Source organism: Etheostoma cragini, chromosome 15, assembly GCF_013103735.1.
Source record: "Etheostoma cragini isolate CJK2018 chromosome 15, CSU_Ecrag_1.0, whole genome shotgun sequence".
In the NCBI taxonomy this organism is placed as follows: Eukaryota; Metazoa; Chordata; class Actinopteri; order Perciformes; family Percidae; genus Etheostoma; species Etheostoma cragini.
Window position 1 is genome coordinate 20,301,630 of NC_048421.1, and position 20,616 is coordinate 20,322,245.

The following is a 20,616-nucleotide window of genomic DNA, read 5'->3' on the forward strand; positions in this document are numbered from 1 at the left end:
GGGTGGGGTGTGGGAAGGGGAGCGGGGGGCGTACACGCGCCCGCGCGCTCTACAGCTGGGCCAGCTCGTACCGCTAAATGGCTCGTGCTGGAACTTGGGGGCGGACCACGAGCGCGGTGCTCTCCCGCCTCCTATTTTCATCTCTCTCTGGCTCTGTTTCTACAGAGAAGCTGCGGAGATTTATTCAGCTGCCAAGGAATTGGCACAAAGTCAATAATCCATTTGTTAAACTCTCTTTTTCTTATTTGATATTTTATACTATGCTATAGTGAAGCTATAGCCTAATAATAGGCTATAACTATAGCCCATCTTTTCCCCAAGTGATGTAGCGTTAGATATGTAATCCATTACAGTTAGGCCTATTTCAAACGCACGGTTCTCTATCACGTTTTATAAAGACACACCTGCCGCTCTGTAAAGAAATCCTCCTGAGCAGGTGTGTAGATGAATTCTAACTCTACTAAAAACTGGCCCCGCTCCCCTTTTTCCTATGGCACTGCACAGAAGACCAATGGTCTACTGCAGCAATACTAGGCCTACAAAGCATAAAGTGGAGCATATAAGAGGAAAACAAAGATAAAGGTCTATACAGCCATGTAAGGGTGTAGGCTTCCTGGTGGGTAAAATGTTTACCATGTTCATCATCTAAGTTTAGTGTGCTAACATTTGCTAATAGGCTAAGCACCAGAGATTAGCATTAAACGCTGCGCCAACGTGGACCTTGTTTGAAAGTGTTTGAAAGTGTGGTGAACAGAGTGTGGATGGATGAAAAGTTTGAGTTGTATAATAGATAAAGATCTTCTTTTTCCAACATTTGGCCTATTTGTAGCTACCGCTAAAATACATAGGCCAATGGAGCATTACGAAAATTAGTTTTGTTAAGGAGTTCGCAAAAATTCGTTGACAGGAGCTTGTCTGTGTTGCCAATCTCGTTAAAGTTTGTTCATGTAACAGCAACGAGATTAGTGGCTTGTGAAGAATGGGTCAAATATTTATTTTGGTAACTATAGGCAAAATAATTGGTCATAATCTGCATTCATGTTTACTTCTTCCATTGAAATCATACACCCAGGACCTGCAGCTAGTGTCCTAAAGAGGCGTGGCAGTGGAGTACCCATTTAACACACAGATTGAGGAAATTACTCTGAGTTGGGTCGTCTCAGTTCTAAACTGAAACTTTGACCTGATGACGGTGCTAGATGAAAAGCTAATGGATCAGCATTGTCATCCAAATTTATCCCAAGGGCCACATGAATGTGTGTAAATTTCATGGCAATACTTATTTCACACAAAAGCCCAAATGTCAACCTCATGGTGACGACATGGACTAAATTACTGTACTAAATTACTTGGCAATCGATCCAAAAGTTGTATTTAAGAAGGGCCACAAATCTGTGAAAAACGCTACAAAACCAGTATGGTCAGTAGGTCATTGTCAATCATCCGGTTGGCTGGGTTCTGACTGGGTCATGACTGAAATGACTGTTTTTGCATGAGGTTGGCTGGCGTGTCCTTTAGAGATAGGGTGAGAAGCTCTGTCAGTAAGGAACTTGCATTAGAGCCGCTGCTTCTTTGCATCAAAAGGAGTCTTTTGAGGTGGCTTTTACATCTGGTAAGGATGCCTCCTGGGTGCCTTGTCCAGCTGGGAGGTGGCCACGGGAAAGACCCAGGGCTAGGTGGAGAGATTATGTTTACACCCTGGGCTGGGAACACCTCAGGCTCGCCCAGTCACAGCTGGTTAATGTGGCTCGAGAAAGGGAAGTTTGGGGTCCCCTGCTGGAGCTGCTGCCCCCGCAACCCAACCCGTAAAAGTGTGCTACGATGGATGGATGGATGGATGGATGGATGGATGGATGGATGGATGGATGGATGGATGGATGTCATTGTAAATATTGAATTAAAGGGGAGCGATTAAATAGCATTTTCAGGTTCATTGTTGTGTTTTATGTTTTTACTCAAACTAAAGCTTTACTGTTCAAAAAACACTTTCCGTTGCTGCTGCAACTGTATTCAGCCTCTGTATAAGCTCAGTCTGCTCTGACTGGTCAGCTTTCTTTATCACCATTCCTGTTGTGTACACAGCAGGACTTTGTACAGTTGAAAAACACCAATAAAAATCTGAATATTACACAACTGGACATGATTCAGCAGTAATGTGATCCAAAATTGGGGAGAAATTAAAAACATTGGCAGCCAAGATGACATATTTCCGTGCCGTTAGCGTGCAGCTACTAGTTAGCAATGGACAGTAATAGAATATAGTGTTATAGCAATAATGTGACCTGAAATTGGGGAGACATGAACAACATTGGTAGCAAAGATTACAGCTTCTCTGGTGTTAGCATGCAACCCTCGTAGCCTGGAGCAGACGACCAATCATAACAACCCAGCTCCGTAACGTGACACAAGGCTGAGAGGAGATAAACCCGATCTGAACATTGGGATATCTGAGGGTGTTCCTCATGGGGGTTTCTCTGAAATATGTTTACCTCATTATTTGGCCACATTTAACATGAAAATCCAACATTGTAACAGACAGAAAATACAGAAAAGCTGTACAGGGTCCCATTAACACTAACTGACTTTGTTGATTGAAAAGAAGCCTAGCACACTGTTTATTTGCAATTGATTTAACTTGTTCAGTGATCCCTTCACTCTTTGTCAAAATCCATCATCAGGTCAACATTTTGAACTGTCAAGTACTTTGGTTAGTGACCAAATATGGCCTAACATTCCCATCGGCCTTTCATTCTTATGAAAACACTTGATAATCTATGTAAGTGCCATAGAAGTGGCTATTTTAAATCCTCCTGTATGTATTGAAAACCTTCTTGTCATCACAGTGCCACTCATGCTTAGCCACACATTTTCATTTTCTGCATGTTTCTGTAATGGCTGTATTTAAAGGAATAGTTCTACAGTTTGGGAAATACTTTTTATTTCCGTTCTTGCTGAGAGTTAGATGTGAGGATCAATACCACTCTCACGGCTATACAATACATATGAAGCTAGCCACTGGCAACAGGTTATCTTAGCTTTAGCATTAAGTCTTCACGCTGTTTCCAGTTTTTATGCTAAGCTAACTGCTTCCCATAGCTTCATATTCACTGTGGCCTAAGAAAGGGTGAATCTTCTCATCTAACTCTCAGCAAGAAAGCGAATGAGAGAATTTCCCAATAATGTCAAATAACACTTACCATTCAGATTTCATTTTTAGATAACATAGAGTACACTACGTTTTTTAATTTGGAAGATTTGATACATTTTTGGGAATCCAGTCTCTCCACAAACCTTTGTGTCCTACATATAGAACATACAGTATATGCAGATGCGTCATGAAGACAATTGGAGAAAGCACAGCACGTATCAGTGATTTTGACCCTGACTTCTAACTGCAACAAATAACTTGTCTTCTTTCTCTGTCCAACCTCCTCCAGATTTTTAACTCCACTCTCCTCTCTATTGTGTGTGTGTGTGTGTGTGTGTGTGTGTGTGTGTGTGTGTGTGTGTGTGTGTGTGTGTGTGTGTGGGCAGTGTGCCGTGCCTGGATGCTGCTCTCTGCCTCCTCCACATATCCAGTAAGTTATGTAAGAATATTGAAGAGTAGCCCATGAGCGTATTTATAAGTCTGTCTCTGTTAACGCAAAAGCTGCTCACTTTCCCCACACTTGATGTATAAATGCTCATCATTTTAGAGTTTACCTGCACCACTCATACCTCCCTATCCATCTTTCTGCGTGGCATTGTCAGACAGATTTACTATTATGTCCAAGGGAAGAAACTGTAGATTCATGAGCTACTTACTGTAGCCATATTTATTACACAGCCAAAGGGAGACCAATTCTCTTTCTCTCCATCTGTGTGAGTTTATTGTGTGGTGTGGGGAGTGAAATCCCTTACCAGTAAGGTACTTTCTCTGGGTATTAACAGAAGTTGGTGCATGTAAGCTGGCACACATGAAAAAAAGACAGGGGACTGTTTTGAGATAAAGCAAACACTACAACCTGCAGTGCTTTAAAGGACAAGGAAAACGTTGACCTTTTGGCAGATATATAAAGAAGCAGCAGAGATGAAGTGCTTAGATGAATATTTAATAGACAGTATGTAGAGGCAAAATGTCATACCATTACAGTAAACATTTTGCCCATAGAATGTATTGTCAAACCTAAATGAGATGTATCTAAATATCTCTTTCCATTTGAATCCAGAAACATATCTTTCTGCAGTGACCCATCCTGACTGCATGGTGGTTAATGGACTGGAATAGTTGTTTAGTGTGTGGTTAAAGTGAATAGTATAGTAATGCTCATCAGGCTGACACTACACATGAAACCACACGAGAGTCACTCCATTTAGCAAGAACTGAAATAGGGCTGTTCAGAATAGTTAATTCAGAAAATCAAACACTGCCCTCAAGTGGCCTGTCACAAAGCACGCACCTCCTGGGAAGGCTTTCAGTGTTTAGCCTCGTTATGGAACTATTGAGGCACTGAGAAAGTGAGCAATGATAAGTGAAAAAATGTGTCTTTTAGTGCCCATTTTAAGATAAACGTTTTTGTTTTATTTTGGTGCATTTTCTTATGAAATGAAACATCAGAAGGTTCAGAATAATCTCAAATTGGGCAAACTAGCACATCTCCATGTATCAACAATATATAAGCATACAAGTCCAGCTGAAATGATTAGACCATTGAATACTTATTTGATTGACAGAACTGTTTGGATCGTTTCCACTTTCTAAAATGTGAGGATTTTAATGCATGGAGTGCTTATAATACTTTAAGTACATTTTCCTGATTACACTTAAATATTTACTTAAGTAACATTTTCAATACAGGACAGAGTATTTAATAGTGTGGTATTAGCACTGTTGCGCTAGTTACTTCAGTAAAGGCTGTAAATACTGAATAACTGAATACCTCACTGAAATCAGAACTGACGAAAATGAATTACTTTTTTGTTTATACGTTACACATACTTTTTTATCATTAACCGGTTTAAAAAGAGCACTTGAATGCGTCTTACTAGCGGCCTTTTCCATTTTCTAGCATGTGATTGGTCGAGCTGCACGTCCATCAAAACTGATGACATCGCAAGCTGTCGGAGTGAGGGGAACAGGTTGAGAAGAGAGGCTTGTATATTCAAATACTGTTGGTTGCAGACTGTAACCAGACCTAACACGCAAACTGGTAAGGGCTACTATTGTGCTTTGTTTAATTTCATACTCGTTGTTTGATTAGCTACTTGCTACATAGAAAGACTTGCTTTCTAATGCATGAAAAATCAATTCGCGCTTTCAAGAGCTTTGCCATGGCAAGATTACTGTGAGCTATCGCGTTAGTACTTGTGTGTTACCGTTAGCTAACGTTATTTCATAATATTACAGTCAAACATTTAATATTAGCAGAGGTTAATTTAAACTTTGTTGTCTAACTTCTTTTTTTGCAACTACAATTACAACACAAGGTTGTACTTATTAACACATTCATTCTCGAATAGAGAATACGGAAACATAAACGGCAAAGTCCTGTGTTGTTCTGCTAGCTTAGCACGATGAAGCTAATGTCGTGACTGTTGATAGTATGGATAAACAATTTCTACCTCTTTTCTTAAAATCACGAGTTAGCCCGTTATACGCCACTGACCCCCTAAAAGAAAAATTGCAATGTTAAGATACGTACTTAATATAATTTAATTTAATTACCCTTCCAGTTATTGTAGGTCGTACATGGTTACATGGCATCTGTTGACAAACTTAACCAGCCTTTTGTTTGCTGTGTTATTTGTTGTTAAGATCCTCTCAAGTGTATGTTATAGACTGTATATAATAGGTATATACAAGCAAAATTAAATTTGCTTTGAATACACATACAGACAAAGACAGACACCAGTGAATCAAGGATGGTTGGCAGTAGTGTTTCATACACTTGTTAAATTTCATGATTGTGTGTCATGGGGAAATCAAGCTATTTAAGTATTGATTATGCTTTTACCTGAAAAAGCTGCTTTTATAAAGTAAAACAATTCAGTTTGGTGTTTTTTTGTAAGTCTTTGGGAACTAACTGAGACTGTTCTACCTCTACTTGAGTTATGAGAGTTGACACATTGGTTTTAAAGGAAGCTCTTGCCCCTTCCCTCCCTTTCCACTGCAGGAAGGGCTCAGCGCAGCGTGGGTGCCCAGGGAGCCACTGCCTGAGTGTGGGGAAAACAGCGGCCGAGACCCCAAAGACATGAATCACACCAAGGGTGGCCTGGTCATCTTCACTGCCAACTCGCACCCCGCCAGCCGCGAGCTGGGAAAGAGGATTTCAGAGTGAGTACAGTAAATTCCTAGTATAAACAAGTCAGGCTGTAGAGGTAAATGTGTGCCTATTATCCTACCTACTGCATGTGATACCTCACACCAGAACTCTCTTATCTGCACCTACAGTGGCTTGAATAAGTTTACACTCCCGTGTTAATGTTGATTAAAAAGAGGAATAAAAAAAACAGCTTTTGGAAATTGATCTTAATGCCTCAATTAAAAAAAGAAAGGAAAATCCAACCTTTTTAAGGACACCAATTTTCTTTGTGAATGAATAATGTATTGTAAATACACTTCCTTTAAAATACAGGGGGCATATACACACCCCTATGTTTAATTCCCATAGAGGAAGGCACATTTTTATTTTTAAAGGCCAATTATTTCATGGACCCAGGATACTACGCATCCTGATAAAGTTCCCTTGGCCTTTGGAATTAAAATGCCCCTCCCCCCCACATCATCACACACCCTTTGCCATACCTAGAGATAGGAATGGTTTTATTTCAGGTAGCCTAATAGTTGATCTGCAATGGAAAAAGAAGGAAGAAGAAGGACGAGGCACTCTATCGCTGCCACAAAGCCAGTCGATCTCTCTCGCTCGTCTTTTTTCTTTTGCCGGGAAATGAAGATGCCTTCAAGTGTGGTCAACAGTAACTGTGAACAATAAAGTCTACTTGTGTTACATTAGGAGGCTTAAATAACAACAGGACATCACACAAACTGGCCGTTTTAGTGACCCTCCCACACCGCCACGCACCTTTGCGGCAAATCGCCAGACCACTTATTTTGGTCTAAATGGGCCTAAAAGGCATGTTTTTGGGGTCTTCCGCTATCATGGATAATCTGATTAGATTTTGGAGCTCAAAGGTCAAGACCACTATGATTCTTGGAATCGCCATATTAAAATACAACTTTAATGAAAATTCATTACTCAGCTCACCTTCTGTAGCATCCTTAAAATACCAATGTAGTTGCATAAAATGTGAAATCCAACAATAAAACAAATTAACATTTCAAGTCACTGTCAGGAGGAACACACATATAAAAAAATTTGCAATTTCTCTCTCCTTTCTGAGGAAATTATGAGCCCGAGCGTACATTTTTTAATACAGCGGTCGTTACAGCTGACGTTATAAAGGACTCGTGAGACATCTGAAACAATATGGCCTGGTTGCACAATGATCGAAGACAGAGCTGCAGATGGAGGAGACGCAGCACAGTTTACCTCCCACTTAGTCAGTGCAGTGGACACTGTCTACGGTTGAGCTACGGGAGAGGCTGGAGACGCATGGTGAGCAGAATTCACTGTTTTGCTTCTGCTATCCGGATTCAGGAATCATTTTACAAAGTCTCCAGACTACCACGTTGTTGTTGGCATTAAGAGTAAAACACTCCCACACTTTAGAAGACTGTGTGCGAACCTTTTTCTCAACGTGTTGTTGCGAGGAATCCAGCCATGAGAGGAATCCTGTTGCTGGAGGCAGCCATGTTATTTTAGACACAACGACGCAAGTTATTTGTGTCGACGCATTTACGTAATCGATGACATTGACTATGCCGACGAATCGTCCAGTAAAAATGTTAACATACTTGGTTCTTGTGAAATTGTAAACCTAAGCTGAAACTCTCTCTCTCTCTCTCTCTCTCTCTCTCTCTCTCTCTCTCTCTCTCTCTCTCTCTCTCTCTCTCTCTCTCTCTCTCTCTCTCTCTCTCTCTCTCTCTCTCTCTCTCTCTCTCTCTCTCTCTCTCTCTCTCTCTATCAGGCGGTTAGGGGTGGAGCTTGGCAAGGTGCAGGTGTACCAGGAAGCTAACAGAGGTAAGATGATGTCAGATAGAGTGACTCCCTGTCCACTATTGTTATTCTGTTCTTTGTCTTACTTATTAATATTATTCCATACGTTTTTTGGGCTCTCCGTAACTTCTGCATACTTTCAGCTATTTAAACTATTTATACTTTTTCAAATTATTAAGCTTTTAAACATTTAAAGTCAATGAGAGCAAGCTTCAAATCCCTTAAATCCTCTTTTGCTTCAAAATGTATCTCTTCCTAAATTTTTTGTGATTCAAACTTTAAACCATTCACGAAATATTCAGGTATTCTGGGTGTGCTCGGTGTTTTGATATATTTTACAGTTTTTGTGAAAAAACTGTTTAAGAATAGTGTACATTTTAAGATTTTTCTGCATTTATGAGTGTGTATTGCGTGAAGTGGAGTGACATCACTAGAGTTGAGGGATTGAAAAAATCATATTGGTTCTCTCTCTATAACTTGCTCCCACGCCAACAATTCTGACATCAAAACGTAGGTATTCTTGTCTAGTTTCATTTATGCAATATGAATTATACTTTTGGCTCAGCAACCTTTCAAATGACGAGTTCCAAATCTTTCTCCATTCACTGCCACGTTAAACATTTTCCACATTTATTAGCAAAACTAGGAGCGAAGCTCTTTTTTAAATCGCTTATATGCCAACATTTTTAAGTTTATCCACATTAATTTTATATTAATACATTCACAAAGGCCTTCTGGTGCCCATGAAGAGGGCATTATTGATATCTCTTATCCTTTTGGTGGTATGACCATTGTTTTGAGAACTTGTTCAGTGCCTGATTAGCTGGTGACACAGGTGGCAGGTGCAGTTGTTAACTGATTACAGATCAAAGAGATAACATCACTGACTAATATAAGCTATTCAACCAGGTTAGGTTTAGCAGTTCAGCTATTCAGCATGCCCACACATTTTCTGCTGGAAAAGCATTTTCTAGTTATTAAATAATCAGGTAGATACAAGAGAGACTTGAGTACAAAACCGACTGATGGGAAAGGGATATTGATAAGCGTTGGGATTTACGCATTTACAGCATTGGCTATTTTTTTGCCAGCTTTCCTTCCTGTTTTAGGAAGCAGCGACTGTATTGCGTTTTGCCTGCAAACCTGTGTTTGTGTTCTTCATAATTATGTAGAATTATAGTTTGCTCTTATGTAAAATATGCAGCTCTGTAGGTCATGCTGTGCGAACACCGCCTCTTTTATGTGAACGCTGGATTGGGAAGACTTGGGTTGATTGAACTATTTCTTAACCACCGTTGTGACACAGCTTATGAAGGATGGTTGTTAGTTAAGTGAAGCCAGGTAAGTGAAATACATCCAGGGCATGTTAAACTTGATTTGTAGTACAGGCCTCTGGTATCAAGTGATCGATTAGAGTGGTGGTTCAGAATTTCGGACATGACCTTATTTCCAAGTTAGCCAGTGTGTTTTTTATCAGTGGAGACAGTTAAACAGTTTTCATCCAGTCCTTCCACTTGCAGAGTTCACTGGTGCTAGGCTATTGCAAGTCAACAGTATCTGCTAACCTGCCATTAAACACAGTCTTACCCCCAAAGGCAAATAAATTATAAAGACTATCAATGTAAATTACCGTACCAATATCCGTACCAGTATGAGCCGGAATACACAGACAAAGAACTATTAGAGATGGATGCTAAAAGGGCAGAAAGAGAGCATCTGTAGCGACAGCACCCGCTGGAGATGCCGTTACTACCTGTTGATCAGTAGCTGTTGGTGCATCTGGAAACACGGATGGAATCACATTTGTTGTCAGTGACTTGTAGTCCTTTAGATTGCGGGGGTGTTTTCAAACTCGTCTGGTCTAAAATAATCACTACAAATTTGCAACATGAGTATAGTCTCCACCGGTGTCTCGATGCCCATGCCAGCAGCAAGAAACCCCAGTTGGTTCCTTTCTGGATCTTACAATTGAAATTTGTGGAGCCCATCTGTTTGGTTTATTTTTACAATTTCTAAATCTACACCAAATCCACATGTTTCCTTTCCATGAAGTCCTTCATTTCCAATGTAATTCTTCAATAACAATGTACAAGGCTACTACTAGCCAGCTAGCTAGGTGCCCTGACTGTAGTGCGCCCCTCTGTTTACTTTTTGGCGCAGTACCACTAACAAGAGCAAAGTAAAATTCTGCCGCTTAAAATGTCATGCAATCATTGCGATGCAAGGTTTGTTTTGTGGATTTGCTAGCTGGCCGCTACAATGTGTTTGCCAACAGACGACCAATTCCTCAGGAACACTTTCCAAACAGTCGCTGCTTGCACCTGTTTTATCACATGATGTTGATGCAAGATAGACAAAACAAAGAGCAAATAATCAGCGTGGTAGATTACATCCGATCTCCAGACATTTTCAAGCACAGGCGAGATTGTTTAATTCCATAATATCAATGCATAGGGAACACTGCACATTCAATCTTAAATCATAACATGACCAAAATTGATCAAGTTTGTGTTCTACCTTTACAGAAAGTAAAGAAAAAGGAATTTTAGGCTGTTAAAAAAATACCAGTATTTGCATTTTTCTTTACAAACTCAAACATTTACTGTATGAACTGAAACATATCTCAAGGGTGTGCTTTACTTTGAATCACTGTACTAATATTTAGTTGCATAACTATTGTTTCTGAGAACTGCTTCATATCTCTGTTGCATGGAGTCGACCAACTTCTGACACCTGTGAACAGGTATTCCAGCCCAGGATAATTGAACTACATCCCACAATTTCTCTGCATTTCTGGGTTCTGCCCCAGAAACAGGGTTTATGATGTCCCGCCACAATGTTCTATGGGAATGAAATCCGGGGATGGAGCTGACCGCTCCATAACATCAGTCTGGTTCATCTGGAACCAAGACTTTGCTCGCTTACTGGTGTGTTTTGGATCATTGTCTTGTTGAAAGACCCATTTTAAAGTAATTTCCCCTTCAGCATAAGGCAACATGACCAATTAAAGTATTTTGATGTATTGAAACTGATCCAGGATCCCTGGTATGTGATAAATAGGCCAACACCACAGTATGAGAAACATCCCCATAAATAGCTATTATTTTGAACATGCCCCATTCAATTACACTGAATGAGCAGCATGCATGTCATGACCGTTGGGTCTGTTGGACTCTACAACACTTACTAGTAAATTATTTGCCATGTAGAAATATCACATCTATCAAAAAAATAAGATTTGACATTAGTGATGTTGGACTGCTATTATTTTGAACACAATTGTATCTAATGATACTGTATATTGCCCAGCCCTAATGGGGTGCTTTGGACAATATTAGTCATAATGTACAGTTTTATTTGCAAATATATTGGTAATTAGCAAAATAATGCATGTGCCACAGTCAGTGTTAGTTTAACTGAAGTGTTTAATAATGATAGATGTATACATAAGAAAATTATACACCCTGAATATTCAAAGTTTCTTGGCTGCTTGCATCAACCATCAGTTCTGTTTCAGCTGGACATTTGGCTCTGTCTAGATAGCATTTTGTTTTCTAATCTCTTTTCTGTGGGAGGCACATTTTTGGAATGCTAGTATCTAAAATTTCACACAGTGAGAGGGTGTGTGTGTGAGAGGCAGATAGCCCTCTAATGAAGCCAACAGGCTTTGTTGGCTTTGTTATGAGGGAGGAGTGTGTGCTCGACGTGGGACTAACTGTGTGTTTATGTGTGCATGCTTTCTGACTTCTCTCTCGTTCTCACGTCCTGTTTGTTTCTATAGAAACGCGGGTACAGATCCAAGAGTCAGTGCGAGGCAAAGATGTCTTTGTGATCCAAACAATGTCCAAGTAAGAAAGAACAAGCACACAATTGAATATTTCAGCACAGTTTTCCCCTGAAACATCCACTAACATCACGTTTTGTCAACGCTGACCCCCTCTCCCCTTGCTCTGCGGCTTTTCTGTCCATCACTCGGCTGCATCAGGGATGTAAACACCACCATAATGGAGATGCTGATCCTGGTGTACGCGTGCAGGACGTCCTGTGCCAGAAGCATCACAGGCGTCCTCCCCTACTTCCCCTATAGCAAGCAGTGCAAGATGAGGAAGAGGGGCTCCATCGTCTCCAAGCTTATTGCCTCTATGATGTGTAAAGCTGGTAAGTGGGGAAAGCACTGCTTTGGAGCAGGATAAACAGGAAGGGGGGGACTTACATCATGTTGTTATTACTTTGAATTCCTCATGGGGGAGACAGAAACTACGCATTATATCTTTAAATAGGACAATAGTTTCTAGGAGTTTTGTGACTGGATAGTATTTAGTATTGCAATTTTCTTTTCCTTCTTCAACAACAACAAAAGTTGAAAAATTGCAGTCTAGTGACAATATATCACAAGACATTACTAAAAACTGTTTTCTAAAAGGAATGCACGTCACATGTTCGTACGACATTAATTTAATATGTTAAGAACTACATACATTGTTTTTTTTGCTTTCCGTCTGTTTGGCTGGAAGAGGAAAGGCTGTAGTCGCCGTCAGCGCTACCATAAAAAAATAATCAGATGAATTGTGGAAAAAAAAAATATCGAATCAATTTTTAAAAATCATCCCAAAAAAGCATGATGTCTACAATTTTTATTTTCTTTTCCCTCACCTCTAGTGTCCATCATTGCACACATTTCATACATTGTTGTAAAATGCAAATCCACAACCATGGTAAGTGCAGGCATTGATGCTATCAAACTGCTGGTGTTTGTGTAGGTCTCACCCACCTGATCACCATGGACCTCCATCAGAAAGAGATTCAAGGCTTCTTCAACATTCCAGTGGACAACCTGAGAGCCTCCCCCTTCCTGTTGCAGTACATACAGGAAGAGGTCAAAACACATGAATTGCATATTAAAACAAAACTGTCACTTGTTTGTAAATTTTGACATTTTACTCGCATCTTTATAAATGTTATTAAGTAGTTGTACATTTGTATTGCCAACTTGTATATATGTTTTATACATTTGTTCCTTTGTATTTTTTGAAAATGGGTTCTTGTATTCTATCCTATTTCTTTCTTGAATGTGTGCTGTGTCTGATATGTTGCTGCTGTAGCATTAATATTTCCCAATTTGGGATCAGTACACTCTGTCTAATCTAATCTAATCTAATCTGTCATTATTTTCCATGTACCTCCAGATCCCTGACTATAGAAATGCTGTGATTGTGGCCAAATCCCCAGCCTCTGCCAAAAGGTACAGTAGCCTCCTCACTCGCTGGTTATGAAATCACCTTCAACAGTGCAAAGCTGTAACTCGTATTATATTGGTAACTAATGAGTTTATCATAAGTTTTTTTTTTTTTTTTGTTCTCCCACTCACCAACCTTATTTCCCTGAGGAAGTTAAAGGGAGGTTTGGATATTCACTGCTGTTGACAGGTGCAGCAGCAAAACAGACTTTAGCCACCTTAAAAAAATCCATTGTGGTTTAAGTGAATGCTATATTTAGAATGTATTAGTAATAACTAGAATTAGTATGGGATGGGGGGGGGGGCCTTCTCAGAGCCATCTAATCTCTGTATGACCAAAGCAAGAGCTGTGTCGGGGTTCTCGGCAGTGAGTCAGACTCGACTCAGGTGAGTCCGACTTATTGCCCAACCCAACATCGGATAAACGGACAGTGAGGAAAATAAGTATTTGAACACCCTGCTATTTTGCAAGTTCCCCCACTTAGAAATCATGGAGGGGTCTGAAATTTTCATCGGAGGTGCATGTTACCTGTGAGAGACATAATCAACAAAAAAAATCGAGAAATCTCAATATTTGATTTTTTAACTATTTATTTGTATGATACAGCTGCAAATAAGTATTTGAACACCTGTCTATCAGCTACAATTCTGACTCTCAAAGACCTGTTAGTCTGCCTTCAAAATGTCCACCTCCACTCCATTTATTATCCTAAATAAGATGCTCCTGTTTGAGGTTGTTAGCTGCATAAAGACACCTGTCCACCCCATACAATCAGTAAGCATTTAACTACTAACATGGCCAAGACCAAAGAGCGGTCCAAAGACATTAGAGACAAAATTGTACATCTCCACAAGGCTGGAAAGGGCTACGGGGAAGTTGCCAAGCAGCTTGTTGAAAAAGGTCCACTGTTGGAGCAATCATTAGAAAATGGAAGAAGCTAAACATGACTGTCAATCTCCCTCGGACTGGGGATCTGCAAGATCTCACCTCGCGGGGTCTCAATGATCCTAAGAAAAGTGAGAAATCAGCCCAGAACTACACGGGAGGGACTGGTCAATGACCTGAATAAAGCTGGGTCTACGGTTTCCAAGGTTACTGTTGGTAATACACTAAGACGTCATGGTTTGAAATCATGCATGGCTCGGAAGGTTCCCCTGCTTAAACCAGCACATGTCAAGGCCCGTCTTGAGTTTGCCAATGACCATTTGGATGATCCAGAGGAGTCATGGGAGAAAGTCATGCGGTCAGATGAGACCAAAAGATAACTTTTTGGTCATAATTCCACTAACCGTATGATGAGTACCATCCCTACTGTAAAGCATGGGGGTGGTAGCATCATGCTTTGGGGGTATTTTTCTGCACATGGGAGAGGGCGACTGCACTGTATTAAGGAGAGGATGACCGGGGCCATGTATTGCGAGATTTTGGGGAACAACCTCCTTGCCTCAGTTAGAGCATTGAAGATGGGTCGAGGCTGGGTCTTGATGTCAACATGACAATGACCCGAAGCACACAGCCAGGATAACCAAGGAGTGGCTCTGGAAGAAGCATATCAAGGTTCTGGCGTGGCCTAGCCAGTCTCCAGACCTAAACCTAATAGAGAATCTTTGGAGGGAGCTCAAACTCCGTGTTTCTCAGCGATAGCCCAGAAACCTGACTGATCTAGTGAAGATCTGTGTGGAGGAGTGGGCCAAAATCCCTTCTGCAGTGTGTGCAAACCTGGTGAAAAACTACAGGAAACGTTTGACCTCTGGAATTGCAATTTAGATTATGACTCTCACAGTGGACACGCACCTACGATGACAATTTCAGACCCCTCCATGATTTTTAAATGGGAGAACTTGCAAAATAGCAGGGTGTTCAAATACTTATTTTCCTCACTGTATATATATTTAGAATACTATCACGGCTTTACCTCGCCGACAGTCCTTTCCAATAGGTAACTTAAGCTGTTCTATCAATAGTGCTTTCTTCGAAGCCACCAGACTCCTTTGCCAAAAACAGTAATTTGACCTCACAGAACACAGGAGTTGCTGGACTACGGCTGACTCGATTAGTTAGTTAGTGTTTTGTGTGACATCAGTGTTTTCAAAAGGATTTGTTCGGATTCTCACATTAACACTAACAAACTAAACGATCGAGGTACTGCAGGGTAAAATTACTGTTGTCAAAGTTTGGTGGCTTTTTGAGTTTCTCCAAACTGGGCGTGCTGACCACCATCTACTATAGGTCATTCACTGACTAAGTACCTCATACAACCCCACTTCAAAAAATCTAAACTATCCCTTTAAAGTCCAGAATTGCATTTACTTAGCAGCAATCATTGCTGTCTGCTATGGTATTTTTTTATACTACCACAGGGGGTGCCAGAGTCAGAACCTTTCATATTTTATATAGTAACAAAAGTTATGTTCTGTATTGTACATTAATCGTTATGACGTAATAAATGGCGGTAGTATCTGAGTTCTCCTCTGTCTGGGTGTGCAGGGCTCAGTCGTTTGCTGAGCGACTGCGTCTGGGTATAGCAGTGATCCACGGTGAAGCTCAGGATGCAGAGTCAGACCAGGTAGACGGGCGGCACTCGCCACCCACCGTCAAGACCACTGGAGCCATTCACCCCAGCATGGAGATACCATGTAATACACACACACACACACACACACACACACACACACACACACACACACAGACAACAATATCTTGTGTAACTTCCACATGATAGAATACATTTAGGTAGATATACAAAGGCTCACACAGTGACTTTTGCTTTGCCACCGCAAATAACATGACATAGCATAGAGACGGGTTGCCTCTTGACAATGTGAGCTTAAACAATGTTTTGTTGTTTCCAGTGTTGATTCCTAAGGAGAAGCCTCCCATCACTGTGGTAGGAGACGTAGGAGGACGCATCGCCATCATAGTGGTGAGAGCGTACAGTTTGACTGATTTTAACACACTATCGTTGAACAAGAGCCCCATGAGAAAAAGCCCAATAAAGTGTGGGAAGAAAAGGAAGGACGCGGATCAGCTGCAGGTGTGTCTGCAGCTGCAGGAGGGCAGAGCGCTGACGCTCAGCTGACAATCTGGAAAAGATGGAGGGAATCCAGTCTGGCTTTCCACTGAAAAGCTCATTCTTTTACAGTATTTTGCTGGGGCTTTATTTAGTCTCCTCTGTGACTGTTGCTATCCGAGCAGCTGTTAATTATTATAAAATTGCAATCTCGATTCACCCTGTTCATGATTTAATTGTTAAATAACTGACTTCACTTCTCATTTAATTTGATGAGCTGACTGCATTACAAACACCACTGCTTTGTTCTGTGAGTTTTAAACATAGACTGTATAAAATACAGAGAAGAGAAGGGCTTTATAATACAATCTTAATATAATACAATTATAAAGAAAACATTTTATTTTAGATTTGGAAACAGACGTTAAAGTTATTGTTTTTTGTAATGCCTAGTTTTTATTTTAATTCAGTTTACGACAGTTTTTTCCCACTTAGTTCACCAGAGGGTGCCATGCTACTTCTGCAGGCTGAATGAATGAAAGTACGTTGATTAACTTGTTTGATTTGGGTTCCGTTTGTCTTGTAGGATGACATAATCGATGATGTGGACAGTTTTGTGGCAGCAGCGGAGACGCTGAAGGAAAGAGGGGCCTACAAGATCTTCGTCATGGCAACACACGGCCTCCTGTCCTGCGACGCCCCTAGGTTCATAGAAGAGTCAGCCATTGATGAGGTGTGTGTGTGTGTGTGTGTGTGTGTGTGACTGCACTTTGAAATATTCTGGTGTCATATTTAGGTTTTTGTTCTGCATAGTCTTGCTTGAGTGTCCTCCACAGCACACATTCACCCCTGAACAGGAGGGAGAAACCGGTCTGGGTATCACCGTAGTCTTGGGTGGGGACTAGCTTCCGACGTGGCGACGGTGGCTCTGCAAAAATAGTCTCAGGAAGGAACTTGTTTTGGTGACACATTTGCACCCGGAAAAAGAAAACCCCACATCCAGTATTAAAGGAAGTTAACTGTTCATACAACACAGTAACTGAGCTCTTTACATCAGCTGACACCTCATTTCCCCTTACCAGTGTAGGCTGTGTGTATTCTGTCAATTCCAAATCCCTGCCAATCAATCCCAAAACATCCCAGTTGGAGAGGAAATACCCTAATCATATTCTTTGTAAATCCTTTCAATCATTCCCTTAAAGAACCAAGCAGACCTTCCTTGCTGCAAGATCCAAAAACATCTTCAAAACTCGTATTTTCAGCGTGTAGCTTGCTAGCTCAAAGGTTGCTGTTGCTGAGTGTTGTAAGACAAATCAGTCTCCCCAGGCCTGGCACCATGACACATTTAGCTGGATGATACATTGTTGTGATAAAAGATAATATTGACAATTGTCATCTAATATAATGATAATGGCATAATAATAAAGGTACACCTTTTCAACGATCAAAAAACTCATTTCTGGAGAATATTTCACACGGGAACTGGAAGACATTTTAAATACTGTATCTATTATAATATATCTGCCACATGGTGAGGAAATAGTTAGACCCAAATACTTGTGGTTTCCACCCCACTTACTCACACACACTTGTATTCCTCCTCCAGGTGGTGGTGACCAACACGATTCCCCACGAGCTCCAGAAGCTCCAGTGTCCGAAGATCAAAACGGTCGACATCAGCATGATCCTGTCGGAGGCCATCCGCCGCATCCACAACGGAGAGTCCATGTCCTACCTGTTCCGCAACATAGGGGTGGACGACTGAACAACACACACACACACACACACACACACACACACTCTCTCTCTTTGCCTTTCCAGAAGTCTTCAGAAACATAGAGGTGATTGTCAAACAAATTGCTGCACACACAAAAATATGACCTGCTCATATCATAATCTCCAAATAAAAATGCTGATCCTTTCCTTTTTTAAATGCAGTGTGACATAGAAGATGACTGCATACATATGCAAATAGATTACTGAACACACACACATACACACACACACGTGTCATTATGGACTACTGCCTGACTCTCCAATGGCTGCCCACACCTTGGGTTTATACTCCTCTCTTAGTCTTTTCATCTTGTCTCTTTGTTTTCATAGAACTGAATGTTGTACATCTAGGAATCTTAGAACATTTCTGTTAGCATCGAATGTCTCTTGTAGCACAATCTCCAATAGTATGAAAAGGATTGCCAGTGCCTTCTACAGGACATCCTCCCAACACTCCTTTACTACTGCGATCACAAGTGGAGAAATCTCAGCAAACTGAACTAATTAATCGGGACAGGTTGCAGGTTCCCAGCTAATTACGTTGATTATCAGAGTGCACTTGTCAGATTTTTGTTTATTTATGTGGCGTGTGAATGTGCTACTAATATATAGTTAGCTTAGACTGTGTGGTTGCCATAGCATGATGCTAATCTGGTGTCACATCTACTCGTTGCTATAGCTTAACTGGAGTTAACAGGACACATCTCCTTAGTCTGGGTTAATTGGATGTTACAAACATGTAACTACACGGCAGCGCACTTGTAAAATATGTACTCGTAAGTCATCCGTTGTAACATTGTGCCATTGTTTCAGTACCTGCTCAAATATTATATTTATTTTTGCGATGAGTAGCACTTCCAGCTGGAGAGCTCCAGTTAGAAGTGAGGGTTGTTTTAATCAAACGGAAATGAATAACAAATCTTTGATCATGATCAAGTTTACTTAACACACCATATATACCTGAGTTTCAGAGAATAAAGTTCCAAACTGCAGCTAAAGCTAGAAAAGTAAAGTTCAAAACCTTTTCTGACGAGCAAAACTTGACTGAAGCAGGTCTTTGTCACTTTACCAGATGTGTTTCAAAACCGTTTTGTATTTATATTCAGCACTTAATATGAATAAATATGTAGTAAACACTGCCTTTTGTAGTTTAATAACTGGGTGTACACTTGCCAACCCATTCTTGTTTTAGCGGGTATACTACTTACCATGGTCACTTTAGTTTAGCATGTTAGCATGCTAACAATGGGTAATTAAACCACATCTGAAGCTGATGGGATGCCGTTTGTTTTGCAGCTGCATGAAAAGTCATTAAAATACATATACTGTCTGAAATGTCATAGTTGAAGATTAGAAAAAGAAGGTATTTAGGTAACTGCTCAAGGCCCTAAGAGGTCAATGTATCTTAACATTTTTTTAACAGTTGAAGATTAGAAAAAGTCTAAAAAATAAAAACAAATTAAAATGTGTCTCAAAGCCTTTTCTGTTGGTCACTAAGTCCCATTCTCCATTAGGCGTCTGTGCTGTGGTTTGGTTCCGTCCGCCGCCACGCGCCTTACCACACCGGCAGCACCGGAGCGTCTTGCTGCCTAACTTTCAGATTTTATTATAGTACTTTACAGAACATTTACACGTTTGTTAGGCTAGTATCTACCTTCCGCTCCAAGTAGTACTACAGTAGTAGTTCAAATACAAGTAAACAATGTGGACAACACGTAAATGTCTACACAACGCGTAGACAAAGCATTCATTCCGTGTGCTAGTGAGCCTTTTGGCACTTCTCCAGCAGTGGTCATCCTGCTTAATTTCTGTCTCTAAAAATAGAATGACTAAAAAAACAGAAACCCAAAAGACACAGTTATCAAAATTATTCTGTTACAGAACCAAGTTACAAGGACATTCTCTCTCTCTCTCACACACACACACACACACAAACACACACACACACACAAAATGCATGAATAAGATGAAAACTAAGATACAATCAAATAAGATAGCAAAAGATTGAAATACCAAAGCAGCAACTGAAGACTTAGAGGAATGAAGAGTTTACTTGTATTTATACAAGTGTAGAATGAAAGTACAACCGACCTACGTAGCACATACAACAAAATAACACATGTATAATATTAAATATGAAGTAATCAGTCTGTAAGAAGCAGACCAGCTGTGAGCTGTTCTAGTTTAATGGATTGTGGCAGGAACGCTTTGATACCCGTCGCTGTGGAAGCCTTAGAGACGGCGCTCTGCTGTTGGACCTAAGGAGGATCCATGACAATGATTGTTCAGTGCCCTCCTCTACGCCACAATGTAAGTTAATAGAGGCAATTATGCAGCTTGTACTAATGTCACAAAAGTGCTTGTTTTGACATTGAAAGGCTCAGATTGTTACTCTTAGAGTCTGAAACTGATGATGAACATCAGCCCCGTAGGGACCAAATTCCGATCAGCCACTCACACACAAAAACCTAGAAAATAGGGTCCTGGTAAAAAAAAA

At 40.6% G+C, this 20,616-nt stretch overlaps 1 protein-coding gene and 1 long non-coding RNA gene across 2 annotated transcripts; one reads left to right on the forward strand and one right to left on the reverse strand.

Moving 5' to 3' along the window:
- The first annotated feature begins 5,041 nt into the window (after positions 1 to 5,041).
- LOC117957708 (phosphoribosyl pyrophosphate synthase-associated protein 2) lies at positions 5,042 to 18,110 on the forward strand. Its single transcript, XM_034893712.1, has 11 exons — positions 5,042 to 5,189; positions 6,153 to 6,313; positions 8,068 to 8,120; positions 11,878 to 11,944; positions 12,082 to 12,254; positions 12,857 to 12,972; positions 13,283 to 13,338; positions 15,821 to 15,969; positions 16,186 to 16,256; positions 16,930 to 17,076; positions 17,950 to 18,110. The coding sequence occupies exons 2-11, from the start codon at positions 6,231 to 6,233 to the stop codon at positions 18,106 to 18,108; spliced, it is 1,074 nt and encodes a 357-aa protein (XP_034749603.1). The 5' UTR covers positions 5,042 to 5,189; positions 6,153 to 6,230; the 3' UTR covers positions 18,109 to 18,110.
- On the reverse strand, positions 9,176 to 20,249 carry LOC117957741. Its single transcript, XR_004659582.1, has 2 exons — positions 20,215 to 20,249; positions 9,176 to 9,380 (listed from the first exon to the last, which is right to left on the reverse strand). It is a non-coding gene; the product is annotated as an uncharacterized LOC117957741 (long non-coding RNA).
- Between the last annotated feature and the right edge of the window lie 367 nt (positions 20,250 to 20,616).

Bases quoted from the DNA above. Each gene is read 5' to 3' on its own strand.
- LOC117957708 (XM_034893712.1), top strand. From the start codon at position 6,231: ATGAATCACACCAAGGGTGGCCTGGTCATCTTCACTGCCAACTCGCAC. The intron at 6,314-8,067 runs GTGAGTACAGTA...TCTCTCTATCAG, and splicing joins CTGGGAAAGAGGATTTCAGA to GCGGTTAGGGGTGGAGCTTG. The intron at 12,255-12,856 runs GTAAGTGGGGAA...GTGTTTGTGTAG, and splicing joins CTCTATGATGTGTAAAGCTG to GTCTCACCCACCTGATCACC.